Genomic DNA, 17,709 nt, shown 5'->3' with positions numbered 1-17,709 from the left:
GTTGCCTCAAAAGTGCAATGCTAACCACTGGCCAGGTGTGGGTCATAAGCCAAGCTGTCCTAGTGCCCAGAGTAGCGGGAAGATGACATCAGGATTCAAATCCTACTGTCCCTCTGGGGTGTTGCTCCTGCCTCACACCTCGCTCGACTTTATACTGTGGAAACCAAGGCATTTCGGATCATTGGTATCTCCCATGATCAATCTGAGTCTTTGGGTCTCTCACTTTCTCACTGCAGGTCGGTGCTTTTTCTGTCTTCTACTGTCTCCTCTCTGGCCTCACCCCCCCCTGCTCTGTCTGAGATATGTACCCCCCCTCCCATGTTTCCACATGGCACTTAACGTCCACCAGCAACCCCCTTCTGGTAAAACTACCAAAATTAAGACTAACTGCTCACCTTCACTCTTTCATTCCTCTTTTTCCCCACCTTTGCAATAAACTCCCACACTCTCTTCAATCCCACTTTTCCCTCCAGGTCTTCAAAAAAGGTGTTCACCACCATCTCATACCTTCCCCCATCCAAGATATTGATCTCTTTACCCCCGCTAATCCACCCCAAACCCACATCCTTCAAATTCCCTGTTTTCCATCCTGAAAGGCCCCATAGTGTCCATCTTGTTTACCCTGTGTACCCTGCCCCATCCCTCTCCCTTCCTCAGATCTCCTCATGTCTTTGTTCCCCACTATTTTGTGCTTACCTCTCCCGCCCATTCTGTCTCCTGCTTTGTTATATGTTTCTGTGTTTTAGCTCTTACATGAACCTCGACTTGGTAGACAATAAATAAATCGCCCTAAAATTGCCAACCAACGCCTGAAGCCTTCGTTCTGAAATGCAGTTTCCCATCTATTCCTCAAAAAGCAGCTGGTAATGGGCTGCCTATCTGAAAGCTACCTTCAGAAGGTGGCTACATGTGTCCACACCCTGAGAAGGAATGTGAATAATGGCACAACTCGACAGCCATTTCCTCTGCCTGCTCACGTTTCAGAGCGCAGGTCTGTTTGCATCTCTACGCCTCGCTCGAGAGACCTGCCCAGGATGCCAAGAAGATGCAGTCACTGTGAAATAGCTTTCACTTTTTATCAGCACAAAGAATGTAAAATTCTCAACTGCTTTAGTGATATTGAGGCCTCAGCTGGGGGTACCATTGGGCCGAGCAGCAGAAACACCTTGGGAGGAAATGGTTGTTCGTTTGAGGGTTTTCAATTCGTATCCTAATTACATTATTCACAAATTTGCATCACGTTGATTGGTGAACATGATGTTTTCTTCCTGCTTGCAATTTGTGCTAAGAGGCTCCTATGTTTGCAAATCGTCTATTCCGAGTTAGGATGTCAAGCTGTGCACTCAAAGAATGAAAGCACAGTCTTGGAGCCTCTCATCTGAGGGGGGTTTTTTGGCACATATACAACTTCAACCTTGTTTTGATCCTCATAATGTGGATGTAACAGAATCACCTCATTACGTTCATTATCCAGCGTAAGGGTTCAAAGGTGTTTTTGCTCCTTTCAAATAGTTTCAAGACTTCTATTTTAACGGAATGGGGAAGCTTTCCCATCGTTCGGAGTGATGTGTGACACTTGCGGGAAACTACATGGAAAAAGACCAACAACCACGCTGAGTTTTGCAGGTGCAAGGGACCACGTTTCTTCATGTTTGAGGAAAGACCTCTTTCGGACTCTCCTTTCACCCCACGTGCGTGAAAGGTAGACATGCGGAACTTTGTAATGATGGCGGAACGGAACACACGGAACAACGTGTGAGTTTTGGCTCTGCACTCTCATGTAAGAGTAACTAACTTTATTGGGAAAAATTCTGGATAATTCACCGACAGGTTTTGCTTGTTATTACAGCCATTATTTCTGAGAGCAGACTGGTTAAAATAGGACTTCTTTTGACCGCAGTGAATTCCCAGCTTCATACCATCGCACAAAGCTATTCCAAACTGGAAGGTGTACAAATTGTGAACCAGTGACAGAAAACAACCACAAACTCCCTACCCACCCTCCACACCCACCGCCCGGCCCCTAATCAAACAGGCAAGCCAAAAATAATAACTCATAAATGAAAGATTATAATTATATTTTGACTGTAGAAAGAAAGTCCATTCATGATGAAGAGCAGCAACACCAAGGGAGGCAGAAGATTACTCCATGGTGAATCTTCTTGCCTTGGAATTGGGGAGAGTGCAACCAACCAAAGGCACAGGCAGTGATAGGAGTTAAAAAAAGATGCTTGCCTGTCCAAACATGACTTCTTCAAAAACTCCTCCAACAACCAAATGACTTTGCACTCAAAAGGTAAACACGAACAGTCCCAAGGTCAGCGATTGCTTGGTAGTTACTATTGCTTGGTGTCGCCACCTAGCGAAGATCGAGCAATTGCGCATTTTTTTTAGACGTTGCCCCTTCGTATTTTTTCACGTCGTATAGTATTTGACGAAAAAGGATTTACAGCCTATAAGGAATGACATAAGTAAATGTCTCTTTTTATTCTTTATTTGTTCTCCTTAAACTGATGCAACCTTCCTAACGTATTCCGTCCCGTGGGCATCTGTCTGGCTCATCCTCACGAGCATTTGACCTTCCACTATCAGGGTGTATGTCTGTGTTTCCACAATATAATTTATGACCTTCCCTTGCATACCGGCATTGCCTCTCAATCTAAAGTCCACAGTGCCTTTTGTGAGGATCGAGCGGCGACTTTCACCGGTCGATGCATGTCGCCGTTTCCAGTTTGAACGTGTAAGACAGATTTTAGTTTTATTCGATCTCTCAGGAGCCGAATGCACTCTAAACAGAAATCGGCTTTAATTATGGATAACTCCTAAAGCAACACTGTATTCCAGATTTTTGGGGGGGCGGAGGGGGGGTTCCAAGTTTCCTTGATTAAAACTGTTAATGACATGCTTTCGCCTTGTAGACGTAGAAGAAAGAAAGGGTCTTCGGCTTGTATTCCGAGGGGTTTTAACCACTCGCACAGAGAAAGCGCAGTTTGTATGTCATGTTCGACACAGGGTGTTCATAAATTTCTTGGAATGAGATATGATAGTCGAAGAAATGTTTTTTTGTTTGTTTGTTTGTTTTTGTTTTTGATACACATATGTATGGACTTGATGAGATATTTTCTTACTGATTATATATGCTGTACTTGTATATTTCAAAATAATAGTCAGGTGTGTGTATGTGTGTGTGTGTGTGTGTGTGTGTGTGTGTGTGTGTGTGTGTGTGTGTGTGTGTGTGTGTGTGTGTGTGTGTGTGTGTGTGTATGTAGAAGAGAAGAGGGTGAGTGAGGGAGTAGGAAAGGAGGTTGGGGGGGAGTAAGTGTAATGAAGTGAATGAGAGGTTAGTAATCAACAACTGCGTGTGCATGTGTGGGGACAGACTATCAATCTACCTCCATTTGTTTCTCCTCTGCATCTATTCATGTCCCCTTTCAGCCTTTAAATTTCTGTAAAATGCTTCAAAATGACTGCCTTATATACTGCCATCTTGTAATCGAACTTCCACCGTTAAGTTATCATTTAATCTTGTGAACCACAACTGGAGAGGTTCGTAATCAAAAAACTGCATGTGCATGTGTGGGGACAGCCACAAAATTGTGCATCCTTTGTCAAAAGGAACTTGGGAACTGAGAGGCAATGTAGATTTTACACGAAGCCGGCAGTACCAAATATCCACGGCACATGCACAGATTGGAACAAAACCTACGCCAATCAAGTTTGTTTGTGTTTGTGTAGTTTGAGCTGATAAAAATTACTCTCCCTCATGAGGAAAGCATTTGAGTGATTACACTGACCAGACCACCCTTTCCTCGTACCTAAAGTGGAGCTCTGATTTCATTTTGCCAAGTGTTTTTTTTTTTGTTTGTTTTGTTTTGTAAAGATACTGCTGGAGAAATGAATTTTCTCCTAATTTTGGTTTCCATTACTCTTTTTCACTGTGTGCATAGTTCCCTGATTAAATGCTGAAAAGCATTTGAAGGAAATGTACCTCGGGCAATAATTATCTAACTTTACAGTGATGAGATAACTGTCTGCTATTGTGTAGTTTCCTCCAAGTCTGAACATGAGTTGAAGATGTACACACGTCAGATTATTCCCTCCCATTCACCAACTGTGGTTAGACAGCATTCCCCTTTGCCATCATTGCTGAATCAGGGATTATAAGGCGAGGCGTTGAAACATGACGAAGTTATTTTTGTGCATTGCTGCCTCTTCGTCGTGTTTTTTAAAACAGATTCTTGGTAAATTATCGCGACCTCCCGGAAAACTTCCATAGCTTTTCAATATCAAGACAAGAAAACGAGTGTTAATGCATTTGGAACATTTTATTTGATATTTTAAGGATATTGAATATTTGAAATGAAGGGTTTCGTATTTTCTTTGCACACATTTTTTCTTACTGTTTGAGTTCATAGAAAAGCTTACCTTAAGGCCCTGTCACACCTAGACGTTTTAGCCAGCGTATACCGACATATGAAAAATTTGGCAAATACGCTGGCACACGTCGAATACGTTATGGGTAAGTTTTGTATACGTTAAGAGCACGCTGGCATACGTCATAGTATGCCGAGCTCGTCGACAAATTTTAAGCATGCTCAAAATTTTTCGACGTATGCCAGCGTATGACGCACACGTTCCGCATATGCTGGCCATAAGTTGTAGGCACGTTATGCGATCGTTGACACACGTTCCTTGTAAGTTACTCATAAGTCGAAACACGTCGAGGTAATGTTTAGCCTATCCGAAACTTATTTCTAACCTATGAGTAACGTGCTTTGAACCTATATGTAACGTACCTCCAACGCATATTGACGTATGTAGACGTATTTTGACGTCTTCCGGATGACCACAGAACTTACTGAACGTGTTACTAACTTACAGCTACCGTATAATGGCGTATTGGCAGCGTTTAGCGGAATTGGTATCTAAAAATGGGGTTCACAGGAGGAACCTGTCAGTGTTCCAGACTCCATGGTTTTTTTTTTCTTTTTTTTCTATTTTTTTTCTTCGGCATGACGGTGATGTTGACACTTCGATTTCTAGTGTGGTTATGATTTAAATCGTTGAGCGGCAGCCCTTACCTTTAATAGGCTACGCCACGTGATCGTCGGCGATACGCTGCCGCGCACTATGCATAAGTTAGACTATCGTTGGGCATAGGTTGTGAACGCCGACAACACGCTAAGCATTCGTTGGTATAAGTTATTTATAAGTTATCGAAACGTTCTGTGTACGTTACTAATACGTTATGCATACGTCCAACTCGTTATGAATTTGCCCAAAACTAAAAAAAACAACAATAGTTCAGCGTACGCCAGTGTTTTACATACATTTTGATACGTTACCATACGCTGGCTAAAACGTCAAGGTGTGACAGGGCCCTTACAAGAGGTGCAAGGATCAAAATCACCATAATGATGGAAAGGTGGGGAGGCGGGAGGGGGGATTATAAATAATTAACAAAAAAGAAAATCAAGCATATTACTACTGTAACCGATAAACCTGTAATAAAATTGCATTCCCAAAGGCAGCCAGTTGTGGCTCACAAGATTAAATGATAACTTAATGGTGGAAAGTTCGATTACAAGATGGTAGTATATAGGCAGCCATTTTGAAGCATTTTACAGAAATATAAAGGCTGAAAGGGGACATGAATAGATGTAGAGGAGAAACAAATGGAGGTTTTGATAGTCTTGGATTTCAGAAGTAGACAGGAAATGATTTGATTGATGAGCAATTTCACCCTGTGGGTCAGATAGTAGGTTGAAAGCAACAGATCAGAGAAGAGGAAATGCAGTACAAGGACCTTGGAACAGTAAGGGTAGGTGAAAGGGGGGGGGGGATTTGGTCCATTGAGCTTGCGGGATGGGGGGGCGAGGGTTGAGGACTTTAAGGCACATTTTACGTTGTGCGGTTGTTCCACGGGTACTTACTTGTATCAGTAAGTTGTTTGTAAAATCTTCTGAGAGTCCAAGGGATGTGACAAGCTGGTGATTAATGCTGCAAAAGGTACAATTTAGAATGGTTTTGTGGTATAACATACTAAGCTAGTATATTTTTGAAATATTCAATGGAATATGGATTAACAGAGAATAAACTAGAACGGCACTTGGTGGAGTGCATACTTCTGCCTGGCTGAACTGTTTGTTTTGTATCGCACTGATAAGTCACATCTGAATCCGGACCTTAATCAAGATCTAATTGGCTTGTTCTTGTCACCTACCCATCTCATCCATGAAGTTTTGTCATAATCCGTCCACAACTTTTTGAAATATCGTGCTGTATATTGTTTTTGGCCCCATCTCTCAATGGTGAATCTCACTTTTTATAAAATTAAACATATTCTAGTATCCGGATCCGAATCTTCACCAAAAATCGAATTTATTTGTCCATGTCACACAGCCAAACCTGTCCACCAAATTTCGTCCAAATCGGTATGTAACTTTTTGAGATATCACGGACAGACAGACAGGCAGACGGGTAAAAACATAACCTCCGTCCACCTTTGGTGGAGGTCACAAGGTTTCCTTCTTATTCTTGTCACAATTTATTCCAATGTTACTTGTTCTCTAAAACATTTGAATTAAAATCCTGGCAAACAACTTTTTTGTTTTGGAAAACTGGAAATTTGGTCTTCCATGGCTGTGTGAACCATGTGCAGAAGATAGGGCAATGAAACACCAATGTAAGAGCAGTGAAGGAGATCACGACGTGCAAGCTTTCAAAACTCTCAAGGATATCATCAAACTTAGTTGCAGAAGAGATTAGGATATTGTTTAGGAGTTGAGAAGATCAAGTGTTCTAAAACGAAAACTTTTATTGAAGGAAAGGGTGCGGATGGAATAGGAAGGGATGGGTTGGGGCCCGGAATTTGAAAGCATAGTTGGAGCCGAAGGATTTCTCTTTGCATTTAGCATTGCTGAAACGGGTGCTGGAGGCTGACCGCCATCAAAAAATGAACAATTGGATATTGACTCCATGGAAACAATAGCAGTCAGTCAAATAAGCAAATTCGTTATCCAGTGCTGTAGTAGATATACAAAAATGAGTGAGAGTTGATGAGAGTCAGGGGGTGGTGGTAAGAAAAACAGGAAAACAAGAAGAAAGTATGGAGGACAGGGAATTAAAATGTTCTACATGCGATGTTTTACGTTTGAACAGAAATCGTTTCGACCGATCATGTGAGGGTTGGTCCGCAGCATTGGTTCTACTCCTGGGCACACTGCACTCGCTGCTGACCATTATGTTAACACACAAAAGAACTCCAATGACCCATTCAGGGTTTATTTTCCATGACCAACAAAAATAAGCACCTACACAGTTTCTGTTTACTCTTGCCTGTATAGTTTGTAGTTCAAAACACCAAAGTGCTTCATTTGGCTTTGCAAGGATGATCGATTTAGCCATTGTACAGACATTTAGATCAGCATTTGGGAACTGACAGATGTAAAGGCTCACACCCTAGTCCTGTATATAGCAATACAAAGCTGTTTGAAGAATGTTTGGGCCTGTTTGAATGCTGATTACAAGTCAGGTCATTATAGCCAATATACAGCACTGTTCATCTATATTATATGTACTGGAGTCATTAGTACAACAGTTCTAGAGACGCTGATTTGTTCAGTTAGACCGATGAAGTGGAAACGTTGCTGTAACTGTTGAAAATGCAAATTGTCTGAAATAAGATTCTTCCATCAGGTTGAATTTTATCCATAATCTTCGGTGTTTCCTATGGTTCGTCGTGCATACGAGATCGATAAGACATTTGGCACATCCCATTTTATAAAATCTTTTTATCGATGGTGATATCAAGCTCATTGAGGAGGTTGTATGTCCACTGCACGGAGGAAAGGATGTTAGGAGACGTCGGGCACTTTCACTTTAATTACAAGGACGATTTGTAGACGATGGACGAATCAATACAGTACATGGGATATGAACTCAAGAGTCCCAGCAGCGTGAGCTATGTGTAATGGGGCTTAAGATGGGAATGCTTCATCGGCCAATGTTTGAAATATTTTATTTTTTTTAAGCAAATGGATCCTATTTTATCGAACCTAAATATACCATCTACCTTATTAATCAGCAGGGTCCACATGGTCAGAGTCCTCGCTGAAAGGCCTGCTCTTTGCATTTCAAGCAGAGCCACATGTTTTGTCTTGACATGATTACAGATGGGATGGGTGGCTCAATGTCACCGCTGAAGCTGATGTGCTTCAGGATCCGGTTCTCCCACTGGTACCACACCAGCAGGTCAATTTGGTATAATACAACTATACAAGACCAGTCACTCACACTGCACTGGACGTTGGTGTATATTATATCGGGTGTAATATTGTGGCCTTGACTGCCACCCGAGCGGCGTTCCAAGGCATCTCAGAATAGTTTGATTGGGTTTGAATTGGGGCTTTGTGTTGGCCACTGCAAAACAGTTCTTAACAAGCACAGTCAGTGTGGCAATATGTATTGCCATGCTGGGAGATGTAAAGACTCTCACAATCGTTTTGCTTTAAATCCAGCATTGCTGCAGTGTTGTCAGAAAGGTCACAGTTGGATGCCTTGAATCAAGCACGTCAATTTACATTGTTGGGATGGGAGGTGTCGAGGGGGATCCACACGCAGGTTGTACGGGTTCATTTCAATTTCTGTGTCACTGTTTTTGTTAATTTTGTGTCGGCACATATGCTAATGCATACTTAACTACCCCGTACAAGTCTGCTGTAACATCCGGTCTCATTCATCCCTCAGTAATTTTATCATCAATTACTAACCCATAAACGTAGGCAAGGCTGCTGTTTAATGGGAGCAACCCTTATTCCAGGACAATTTTGTTTCCACCTGCAAAACGTGTTAGTGACAATGCACTAAAGGTATTTGTCAAGTACAAAGATCTTGATGTGCAAATACCATAACACCTTCCGTGGCGACTCTTCAGTGAAATGAAAATCATCACTAATTGCGGTGGTTCTCCAAGGGACAGATCGCTGTCCTGTTGCCATAAACCTAACAACCCCTACCCTTGACGACTTCTACCACACATTGATGTAACAGCTCCACAAATGGAGCACGATCGCAAACATCAATGGAGTTTTGTCCTCAAAGCCAAGCTTTCGTGTCCACATCTTGATATAGGCAGTTGACTGGAGGTTCAAAACAAGACTTTTTTTGTAAACACCGGGCATTCTGGAAGCATTTCGATTGCATTTCCAGAGCCAATGTGCGGAATGAGTTGTGAGAAAAACGAAGAGGCAAATGAGAATTCTTTTCTGGAATGTGGCCTTTTGTTTCCGCACAACCGAAAGGTCTTTGCACCAGCAGGCCATGAAAGGCAGGCTTTGGCCTCACCTTGGAAACGTCACGTAGGGCATGCCATGACCCCTGACCTCTTAGCTTCAAGCCGATTGCCAATGGGAAATAGCCACCTCCATTGTGGTGCAAGCAATCGGTAAGGAAGGCACGTAGGGGCAAGGATGTCAACGACAGTCATCCATGTGCATGCGGGCACGAGATTACGAGTTTGCACAGGCCCTCCATAGCTGGAAAAGTTTCCAACACCGTTATGCTCGAGTATGCTAAGTAGATGCAAAGCTTTGTTATTTTTACTGATGTTTGAAATAGCCTTTTTGGAGCGAGGCCTGAAGCTGTGTTAAAATTCCCGACAAGGCATCCTGGAAGAAGCACCATTCTCTTGAGCAACCGCTGTATGATGCACGTCGAACTAACAAAGCATGTTGCCATGCTTCAGTACCAAGTTCATGATTATCATGATACATTCAGTTTCCTTTGCGTCTGACCGGAGGTAACTTTTACCAAAGTTTCAAACTCATTCCTGGCTTTGCCACGTTGCCAGTGTAACCGCAGGCTAAATGCACGGCTGGTTTTGATCACCGAGCTCTCGGGCTTTCTTGCATTTCTGCACTGTCATATATCACTCCAGCGGTGATGCAACCCAGCAAATGTCTGTTATGTTTCCATTTCCAACAGAGAAAACTACTTCGCGTTATATCCATTTTCCTTGCACGGATCTTAACTCGGCTTTGTATCCATTTCCTTTTGAAGGAACCCGAGTCATTAGGACAAAAGAGATGAAGATCTTCCGCTCAAAACATCAGGCACACCTTATTTCCCACGGTAGTTGACAGACTCTTATCAACTTTTGGTTGATAAAAATCCTTCTCTTTTTGTGTTTTGTTTTTGTTAAAGTATTCTTGTGCTATTTGAGAATTGTTTTTATAACTCGTACAGGAAGTTGAATGTTCTCAGGCTTGGAACATTGTAAACACAGGCTTTGATTCCCAAGGTCACAGCAGCTGACCCTACAGGTTACAAGCCATGTTCTTGGCGGATGGAGCCAATTTTAACGTTTTGCCCTTTCACCCCAAATATGGCGCCAAAGGTTTTCTGCTTTCACGCACAATACTTTGTACAAAAGTGCATATACGAGTCTCAATTTGAGCCAATATCGACAGGATGAGCTCATATGGTACTTAAAAAAAAAAATATATATATATATATATATATATATATATATATATATATATATATATATATATATATATATATATATATCTCAAGTCGAGAAAACGATTAATATATAACTTATCATTGAAATAAACATAGTGATGCACATGGATGGCTGTCTACTCTCCAATATTTTCTTCCTTGTTTGTTTTCCATTCCTACCTTACTTTCCATCCGCTTTCCCTTATTTTATTCATCTTATTCCCCCTGTGATAACGTAACACTCTTTCCTCATTCCCGCTCAGGAGGCTACATCAGCTTTGATGGAGCATGGCGTGTCCAGGGAATACTTTCTGCATCCCGTTCTCTTGGAGACCCTGACCTCAAGGCCAATGGAATTGTCATCGCAGAGCCCGAGATTGCAACGTTTGATCCTATCGCCTTGCACTCCCATCTTGTGCTCCTTGCCTCACCGGGCTTTTGGGATGCCATCTCAGGCGAGGTGGCTTGTGGCTTCCTCTCTTCGCGGATAGCCGAGCCAGGCTTTGGAGCAGAAGGCCTTGCAAGGCAAGCGGCCTCCAAGGCTAGCGCTGACTCACTCGCTGTCATGGTGGTTAAGACGAACAGGGACAACAGTGGAACGTTGTCCTAACTGGGAAGCCTCACAACGTTTTGTCTGCTTTTAAAAACGACAGTGAGAAGAAACTATTGCATGCACGCATACACACACACACAAATACACAAACACACACAAACACACACACACACACACCTTAATGAGGCTAGATTACTAATACACAGTATTAAACAATATCTTCCATGGAAAAATAAAACCTCACTGTCTTGCAAATAAAAACCAGAAATGACTGAAATGACTGAACAACGAAATGACGTTGAGAAGGATATTCCAGCGTTTATTTGGATTCGTTCTCCATCTTATAACTACCCGTTGGATTAATGACTCCATCTTAAATGAACAAACAAGGGCAGCATGACAATTATCGTTTGGCCGACGTGAGGCTTGCAAAGCAGACGGGGCAAGTTGCTTCGATGGTCGGCTTAGTGCAGGCGTGGTCAGAAGTTTAGGGCCAAAGGTACGAGAGACAAGGGTTCAAAAGAATACTTGTCATTGTTAAAAGCTGCACATATTCGCTAAAAATTTGCGATTGCAGTTTGTTTACTTTTGCATTTTAACTTTATGCTTTTTCCATTTTGCGTTTCAAAGTCGTGCTTAACCTCAGGCTTACCTGGCTGCATGCTTTTGTGCCTAAAGTCATCTCACACTGGTGCTCTCTGAACTCCACTTTACAGTTCAAACACTGATCAGCAACACCGTGCAGACTTAACGCAGCAGGACCTTTTATCACGATGATTGCATGAAGTGAAATCCCACCATGTTCCAATAACAAAATAGTGATGTCGAACTGCGAGATGCTGCTTGCTGCATTACACGATACTGCTTGCCGGATTGTGTGATGCTGCTTGCCGTGTTGCTCAATGCCGCTTGCCATGTTATGAGATGCTGTGTTGCATGATGTTGCTTGCTGCGTTGCGCTTTGCCGCTTGCTGCGATGTCGCTTGCCTGGTTGTGAGATTCCGCTTGCAGCGTTGCGTGATGCTGCTTGCCGCATTGCACGATGCCGCTTGCCGCATTGTGCGACGCCACTTGCCGATATGTGTGATGCTGCTAGCCACTGGCCATTGCGCAATGTCACTCACCGTTGCGTGATGCCAGTCGCCGTTGCGCGATGCCATTTGCTGCCGCGTTGCACGATGCCACTTGCCGCGATGCTGCTTACTGTGTCGGTCATGCATTGCCTCTTGAATAAATGTGACTGCCATGGTGACTGGTTTGCTGTACAGGCTTTTAAGGTGTTATGTTTCAATGTGTTCCATTTTATTTCCTTCTAAGGACACTAGGATTGCGACGAAGGAAATACGACACGATTTTGACTGGCAACTCGAGTTGCGTGCACAATACGATGGTGAACTTACTTTGCCACGTAATTGACAATTCCTTTGTCAATTCCATTGTAAATAGAATATTCGTGTACCGGCTATTACAAGAAAACCTAAGTATAAGGCCATACCCAGGCTGCTGAAATGTCAAGAAACGATAGAGCATGGAAAGTGCACTTTGTGACAGCTGCAAAGTGTATCTTTGAGAAAATGATCATTACTGAATGTTGGAATATGGAAAAGACATGCAATAAATTATATTTTAAAAAGCAGGGAAATGCTTCATTATTTATCCCATCTGTTTCCTTCAAAATAGTCCCTTGCAGGGCCAAAACAAACATTGAGGAGCAGATAAATTTTGGCATTCGGAGGGCCAGCAGAATCCATACCATCGAGGTCTGCACACTCACCTCTCAGCTCTCTCGCATGCGTTCGAATCGCAACCCAGGTATAAAGTGTCATCTCGGTGTTTCACATGCAGGGCGAGGCGTCACTATGTGCGCCGTTCATTGGAAGGACGTTGATCTGGAGGACCATTCTGCTAGCACTGGTCATTGGTGGACCTGTAAAGATCCCACCGTGTCATTCACGGAGTAGGCGAGTTATCGCTGGCACCCTGAACAAAATTTCCTGCCACTTTCACTTGAATGTCAAGTCTGGTCATCCAGTTCATGAAAGACTTGGATCAAAAGTATTCTCCGGTGAACCCCAGAAGATGGGAATAATTGGGCTCGTTAAAATAAGTAGTAAATTGTGGCATTTGCACAATCTGTTTTATTACGTACGCAAAGTGGTACACGAAAATAAATTTACCCCAATCCTTCATGCTTGTGTACAGAATAGATGGCTCTGGTGAGTTTTATTTATTACACTAGAAGCAGCCTGCCTCGGGAGGGGGAATAGTGGAGATCAGGCAAATATATTTTGTGCTGTGGCTAAGAATCCTCCCTGTCTGCAGCAGAGGTCAGTAAACCACTTGCACTGTAGCACATGTGCAGGTGAAAATTGTGGGCTGTCTCCCTCCCCTCCCCCTTGCTGGGGGGGTGGGGTTGTGCCCATGACCTGACCCTGGGTACTGCCAACATGTATCCAATTTATTTTACTATGGTGTAACGGAACACAAACAGCACGAATAAACACTATAAAAGGTGCCTTTTGTTTGGACATACTATGTGTATATATATATATGTGTATATATATATATATATATATATATATATATATATATATATATATATATATATATATATATATATATATATATATATATATATACACACACACACACACCCATTGAGTTTTTTGTTTTTTTTCCTCAATCTTCAACAGATATGTAGTTATACAATAAGCCAGACAAAAATCACTCCAAAGGAAGCTGAGTTTCATTTGGTAGAGACAGTTTCCAAAATTGTTTCTGCATTCTTCATGAAAAACCGAGGGCTCGCTCAAAAGTTTTAAAACGGGTGCAGCGATGACTTGCGGGCAAGGACAGAGACGGCATCACAAAGGTTGTGGCTTCAAATCCATATCGGCCATTTGGATTCTAAGCTTCAGCAAGTCAGCTTAGTTTCACGATAACTCGACGAGTCACAATGTGATCGTCAAAAAAAAAAAAAATCAAGCTGGCTCAATAACAATTTTCAAGGTGGGATGATCTGCCTGCCCCACCTCTTCTCATCAACATTGTGATGCTCGTCCGTCCACTGTGGGTGACTTATTCCTCCCTTTTGTTACAGGAGGCCATTCGATTCTGAATGAATGTGTTAAACGATTCTCTTGGACTTGCAGCATTAGAAAGAGTAAAAAAAAAAAGTCAGGAACACAGACTGGCTTATCTGAAACCAGCGGATGGGATATCACCAAGTACTCATGGTTAATGCCATAAACCCATATCTTCATTTGGCACCTTTTCTGCAAAAGAAGAATTAAAATATATATATATATATATATATATTTATATATATATATATATATATATATATATTGTCAGGTTGACCTTTCGAGCCTGCAGAGGTGATGCACTCGGTCGTACAATTACGATGCATACGCGACTGTGCACAAACACCCATGCCCTTTATAGCTTGACAGCCGAAGGTGAGGGTGAACCTCCGGCTCTGGACAAGTTCCAGAAATAATAAAATCATGAAAAATGAAGGGACTGTTGTACATGGAGACAACGTTCCAGTGTTCAGGTTCAAAACAGGAGCTGCACAAACTCAGAAAAGCAAAATGAAACACCCTGAGGACCCTCAAGGAAATGTTTTTTCATTTGCATTGTTCGGTGAAACTGGAGTGCCATCTAGTGCAAAGTGATCGAGATTTCTCTCCATCTGACCGCAGTAAACATGCGATTCAGAACTTTATTAAACAGTGCTTTGAGGGGCTCATCGCGGAGCTTCATGTCCTTTACATGTAAGACAAGGATACCACAAAACCGATGCACTTTTTAACCTCTGAGTAACAAGAACATTAGGACGTGATGGACAAATCAACAAAATACACTCCGTGGATTTGAACTTGGAATCTCAGCATCTTCAACTATTGTTTGTTCTCTGATGTTTGGCAATATGATTAAATATCCCAACAAATCCAGCCATTATGCACACATTGCATCACCAGCCGAAGATTGTCATGACTATTTCACCTCATTCCATCACCGAGACATATCCCAGCCAGAGGAGGAAGGGGGTCATCACCATTCCCGACAGGATGGCGGCAGTGACGTGGAACTCGTTGGGATGTGGAGTCCTGACTCCTGATGAGTATATCATGCCTTTCGGTTCTTTGGCTTTGCAAGAGGTTCAGGTTTTAAAATTTCGTTTTTGTATTCCCCTCCAAGCCTATGTCTTGATTGTTTTGCTCATTTGATCCCCGCCGTGTGGTTTCCACCTTCAGATTGCGTTGGACGAAAGGGAGCATGAGTCTGTTGCAACAGCGGTGTTTGTTCTGAAGTCTGCATCTTGCACCGTATTTACTCTGCTGTTGTCAAATTGAGTTGCACCTCAAATTGGTGAATTAAAGTGTGAAAGAGTCGTCGCTAGAGGGCGCTGGGAACTAAACGAGTCTTATTTAAAAACAAGCTTTTCAGAGTACAACTGACTGATTTTTCGATTTAAACATGAAATGCGAACAGCAAAGCAGGATTAGCAATCATCTGAACAGAAGTGAATGTGCTAAGACAGTGAAGGAGATGACCGGTCGCAGGTTCAACGAGGTTGGGAGATTTGGAATTGAAGGAGATGGGGAGATATATTGGGGAGGGGGTTCAAAAGAAAAGCCCCACCATTTTGCATATTTATTCATGGAGATGCCCCATAATTCCAGTCAAAGCTTCATGAGATCATCATTTTGTATGCAGCCTGAAGCCGCTGGTTGCAGCATTTTTCTGGGGACACAAATGTGCCAATTGATGCAGTCCCCCCCCCCCCTGTTTCCAGTAAGCTGGTACTCATTTTTCCAACCTGAGAAGGATGACGGGCTGAATAAACCCATCTGGTGTTATTTCAACAGAGTGGCAGAGGATCAAACTCAAGACCCTCGTATGTTAAGCCAGCCACCTTAACCGTTAAGCCAACCCCAGGGTTGCTTCATTAGTTAAGCTTATTCATCTTTCCTCTTGGTTTTTGTACTAGCTCTGAAACCTCATCTTGTCTAATTGTATCTCGTTGGTCTTTCAAGATTGATACAAAGCATATGGCAAACATGTCATTTTGAATTTGGCTTAATCCACCCTATGAAAAATAAGTAAATAATTACTCTACAAGCCGACAGATTTGAGGAATACATCTGAGATTGTAAGGGGTATCATAAATCCGTGTACCCCATATAGATGTACCACCGAAGCCTGAAATTCCTGTTCGTTCGCCAAATGGCTGGAGTTCGTTCGGTAGAATGATGCAGAGATGCCCACCCTGGAAAGTGAAAAACCAAGATGGGAGCTGTTTGGTTGGATGGCTAAAGGCTTGTTTACTTCTACACTGGCTGTTGTGGGTTGAATTCGCATGGCTCCTATCTCTCGCCATCCAGCATTTGGCGATCGTAGAGTGTACCAAACACCGCTCCACGTGAGTCGAAGGTGGTCTTCATCCTGCAGTGGATTGAAAGAGGTAACAGGGAAGGAGAGGGGAGGCTGAAATAGAACACTTTGTTTTAAAGCCTTGTTGGGAGTGGTGGTGGTGAGTGAGGGGGGAAGGGAGTGGATGGGGGCAAGAGGGACGGGGTGGGGGGGGGGAGGATGTCCAGTGTCCACTAGCAGATTGCAAAAAGAAAGGGGAAAATGGTCTCTTATTGAGCTTCCGCCTCCGTGTTATCGATTTCATATCCTTTACTCTTAACTCTGACTCCTGGCAATAAGAGATGGTGTTGTGGAGAATCGCTTTGCTGGGAAGTTCAATTTGCTGAACCGGAGCAAGTGTGTTGGAGCCACTGTATTTGATCATGCCCAAGAGGAAGAGGGTGAGAGCATCCAAAATGGATGGTAATTTAGGCTAAAACGGGTTAGCATCTATGCCTGAATTATGTTGCTCTGATGAAGGATTATTAAGGAAAAGTGACCATTTATATCGTACTTATGCAAAAGTTGCAGAATCTTTGACCTACCCCTTCCCGATACTTAAATGCCACATACATCCCTCCCATCTCCTCCAAACCTCCTTTCTCTTCCTTACTCCCCTTTCCTCAAAATTATTCCCAGCAATCCAAGTAAAAGATAATTAATTACAAATTAATCACTTTGGCTAAGCTGTATAGATAGGTACATCGTTGGTGCGATCAAACCATTAACGGTGAGGTCAAATTGATGAGGATGAACAATTCAAAGTGTTAAAAGAGTTTCTGTAATTTGCACAACGATGTGAAGTGAACAATTGAATTGCACACAGTGAATTGTAATCACTCTGATGAATACCAAACAAAACTCTGGTTTACACTGAGTGATATTAATTGGAATGCGATGGAAATAGGAATCACATCTTAAAGAGCCACTCTGGGCGATACCCTTCTTGTCTCTGCATAGCCATCAAGCACTATCCCAATCTATACTAATTAATGTCAGTGTGTGTGTGTGTGTGTGTGTGTGTGTGTGTGTGTGTGTGTGTGTGTATGTATGTGGGTCTCCTCCATAACTCCAAAACTATAAAACCAAGCAGCCTGAAACTTTGCATGCCGACTAAGGGAATTTCAAGGAAGTGTAAGAGTGAAAATTGGATGTTTGGGTTCATTAAAACACCCTTTTTGAATTATCCAACTGCCTTATTTAGTTATATCCTTCATTAGGTGCATACTCGGGCA

General features: G+C 42.6%; 1 protein-coding gene across 1 annotated transcript in view; it reads left to right on the top strand.

The window, feature by feature from the left end:
- LOC147026913 (protein phosphatase 1L-like) overlaps positions 1-12,692 on the top strand; it is a 154,455-nt gene extending 141,763 nt beyond the window's left edge. Inside the window, exon 4 of the mRNA XM_085882809.1 lies at positions 10,767-12,692. Coding sequence (XP_085738935.1) covers positions 10,767-11,113 — 347 coding nt within the window. The 3' untranslated portion in view covers positions 11,114-12,692. The remainder of the gene's footprint in view (positions 1-10,766) is intronic.
- Positions 12,693-17,709: the final 5,017 nt, after the last annotated feature.

Source organism: Eptatretus burgeri, chromosome 5 (assembly GCF_056783735.1).
Source record: "Eptatretus burgeri isolate ZD-2024b chromosome 5, Ebu_testis_v1, whole genome shotgun sequence".
In the NCBI taxonomy this organism is placed as follows: Eukaryota; Metazoa; Chordata; class Myxini; order Myxiniformes; family Myxinidae; genus Eptatretus; species Eptatretus burgeri.
The sequence above is the reverse complement of the archived record's forward strand: the minus strand, read 5'-3'. Positions and strand labels throughout refer to the sequence as shown.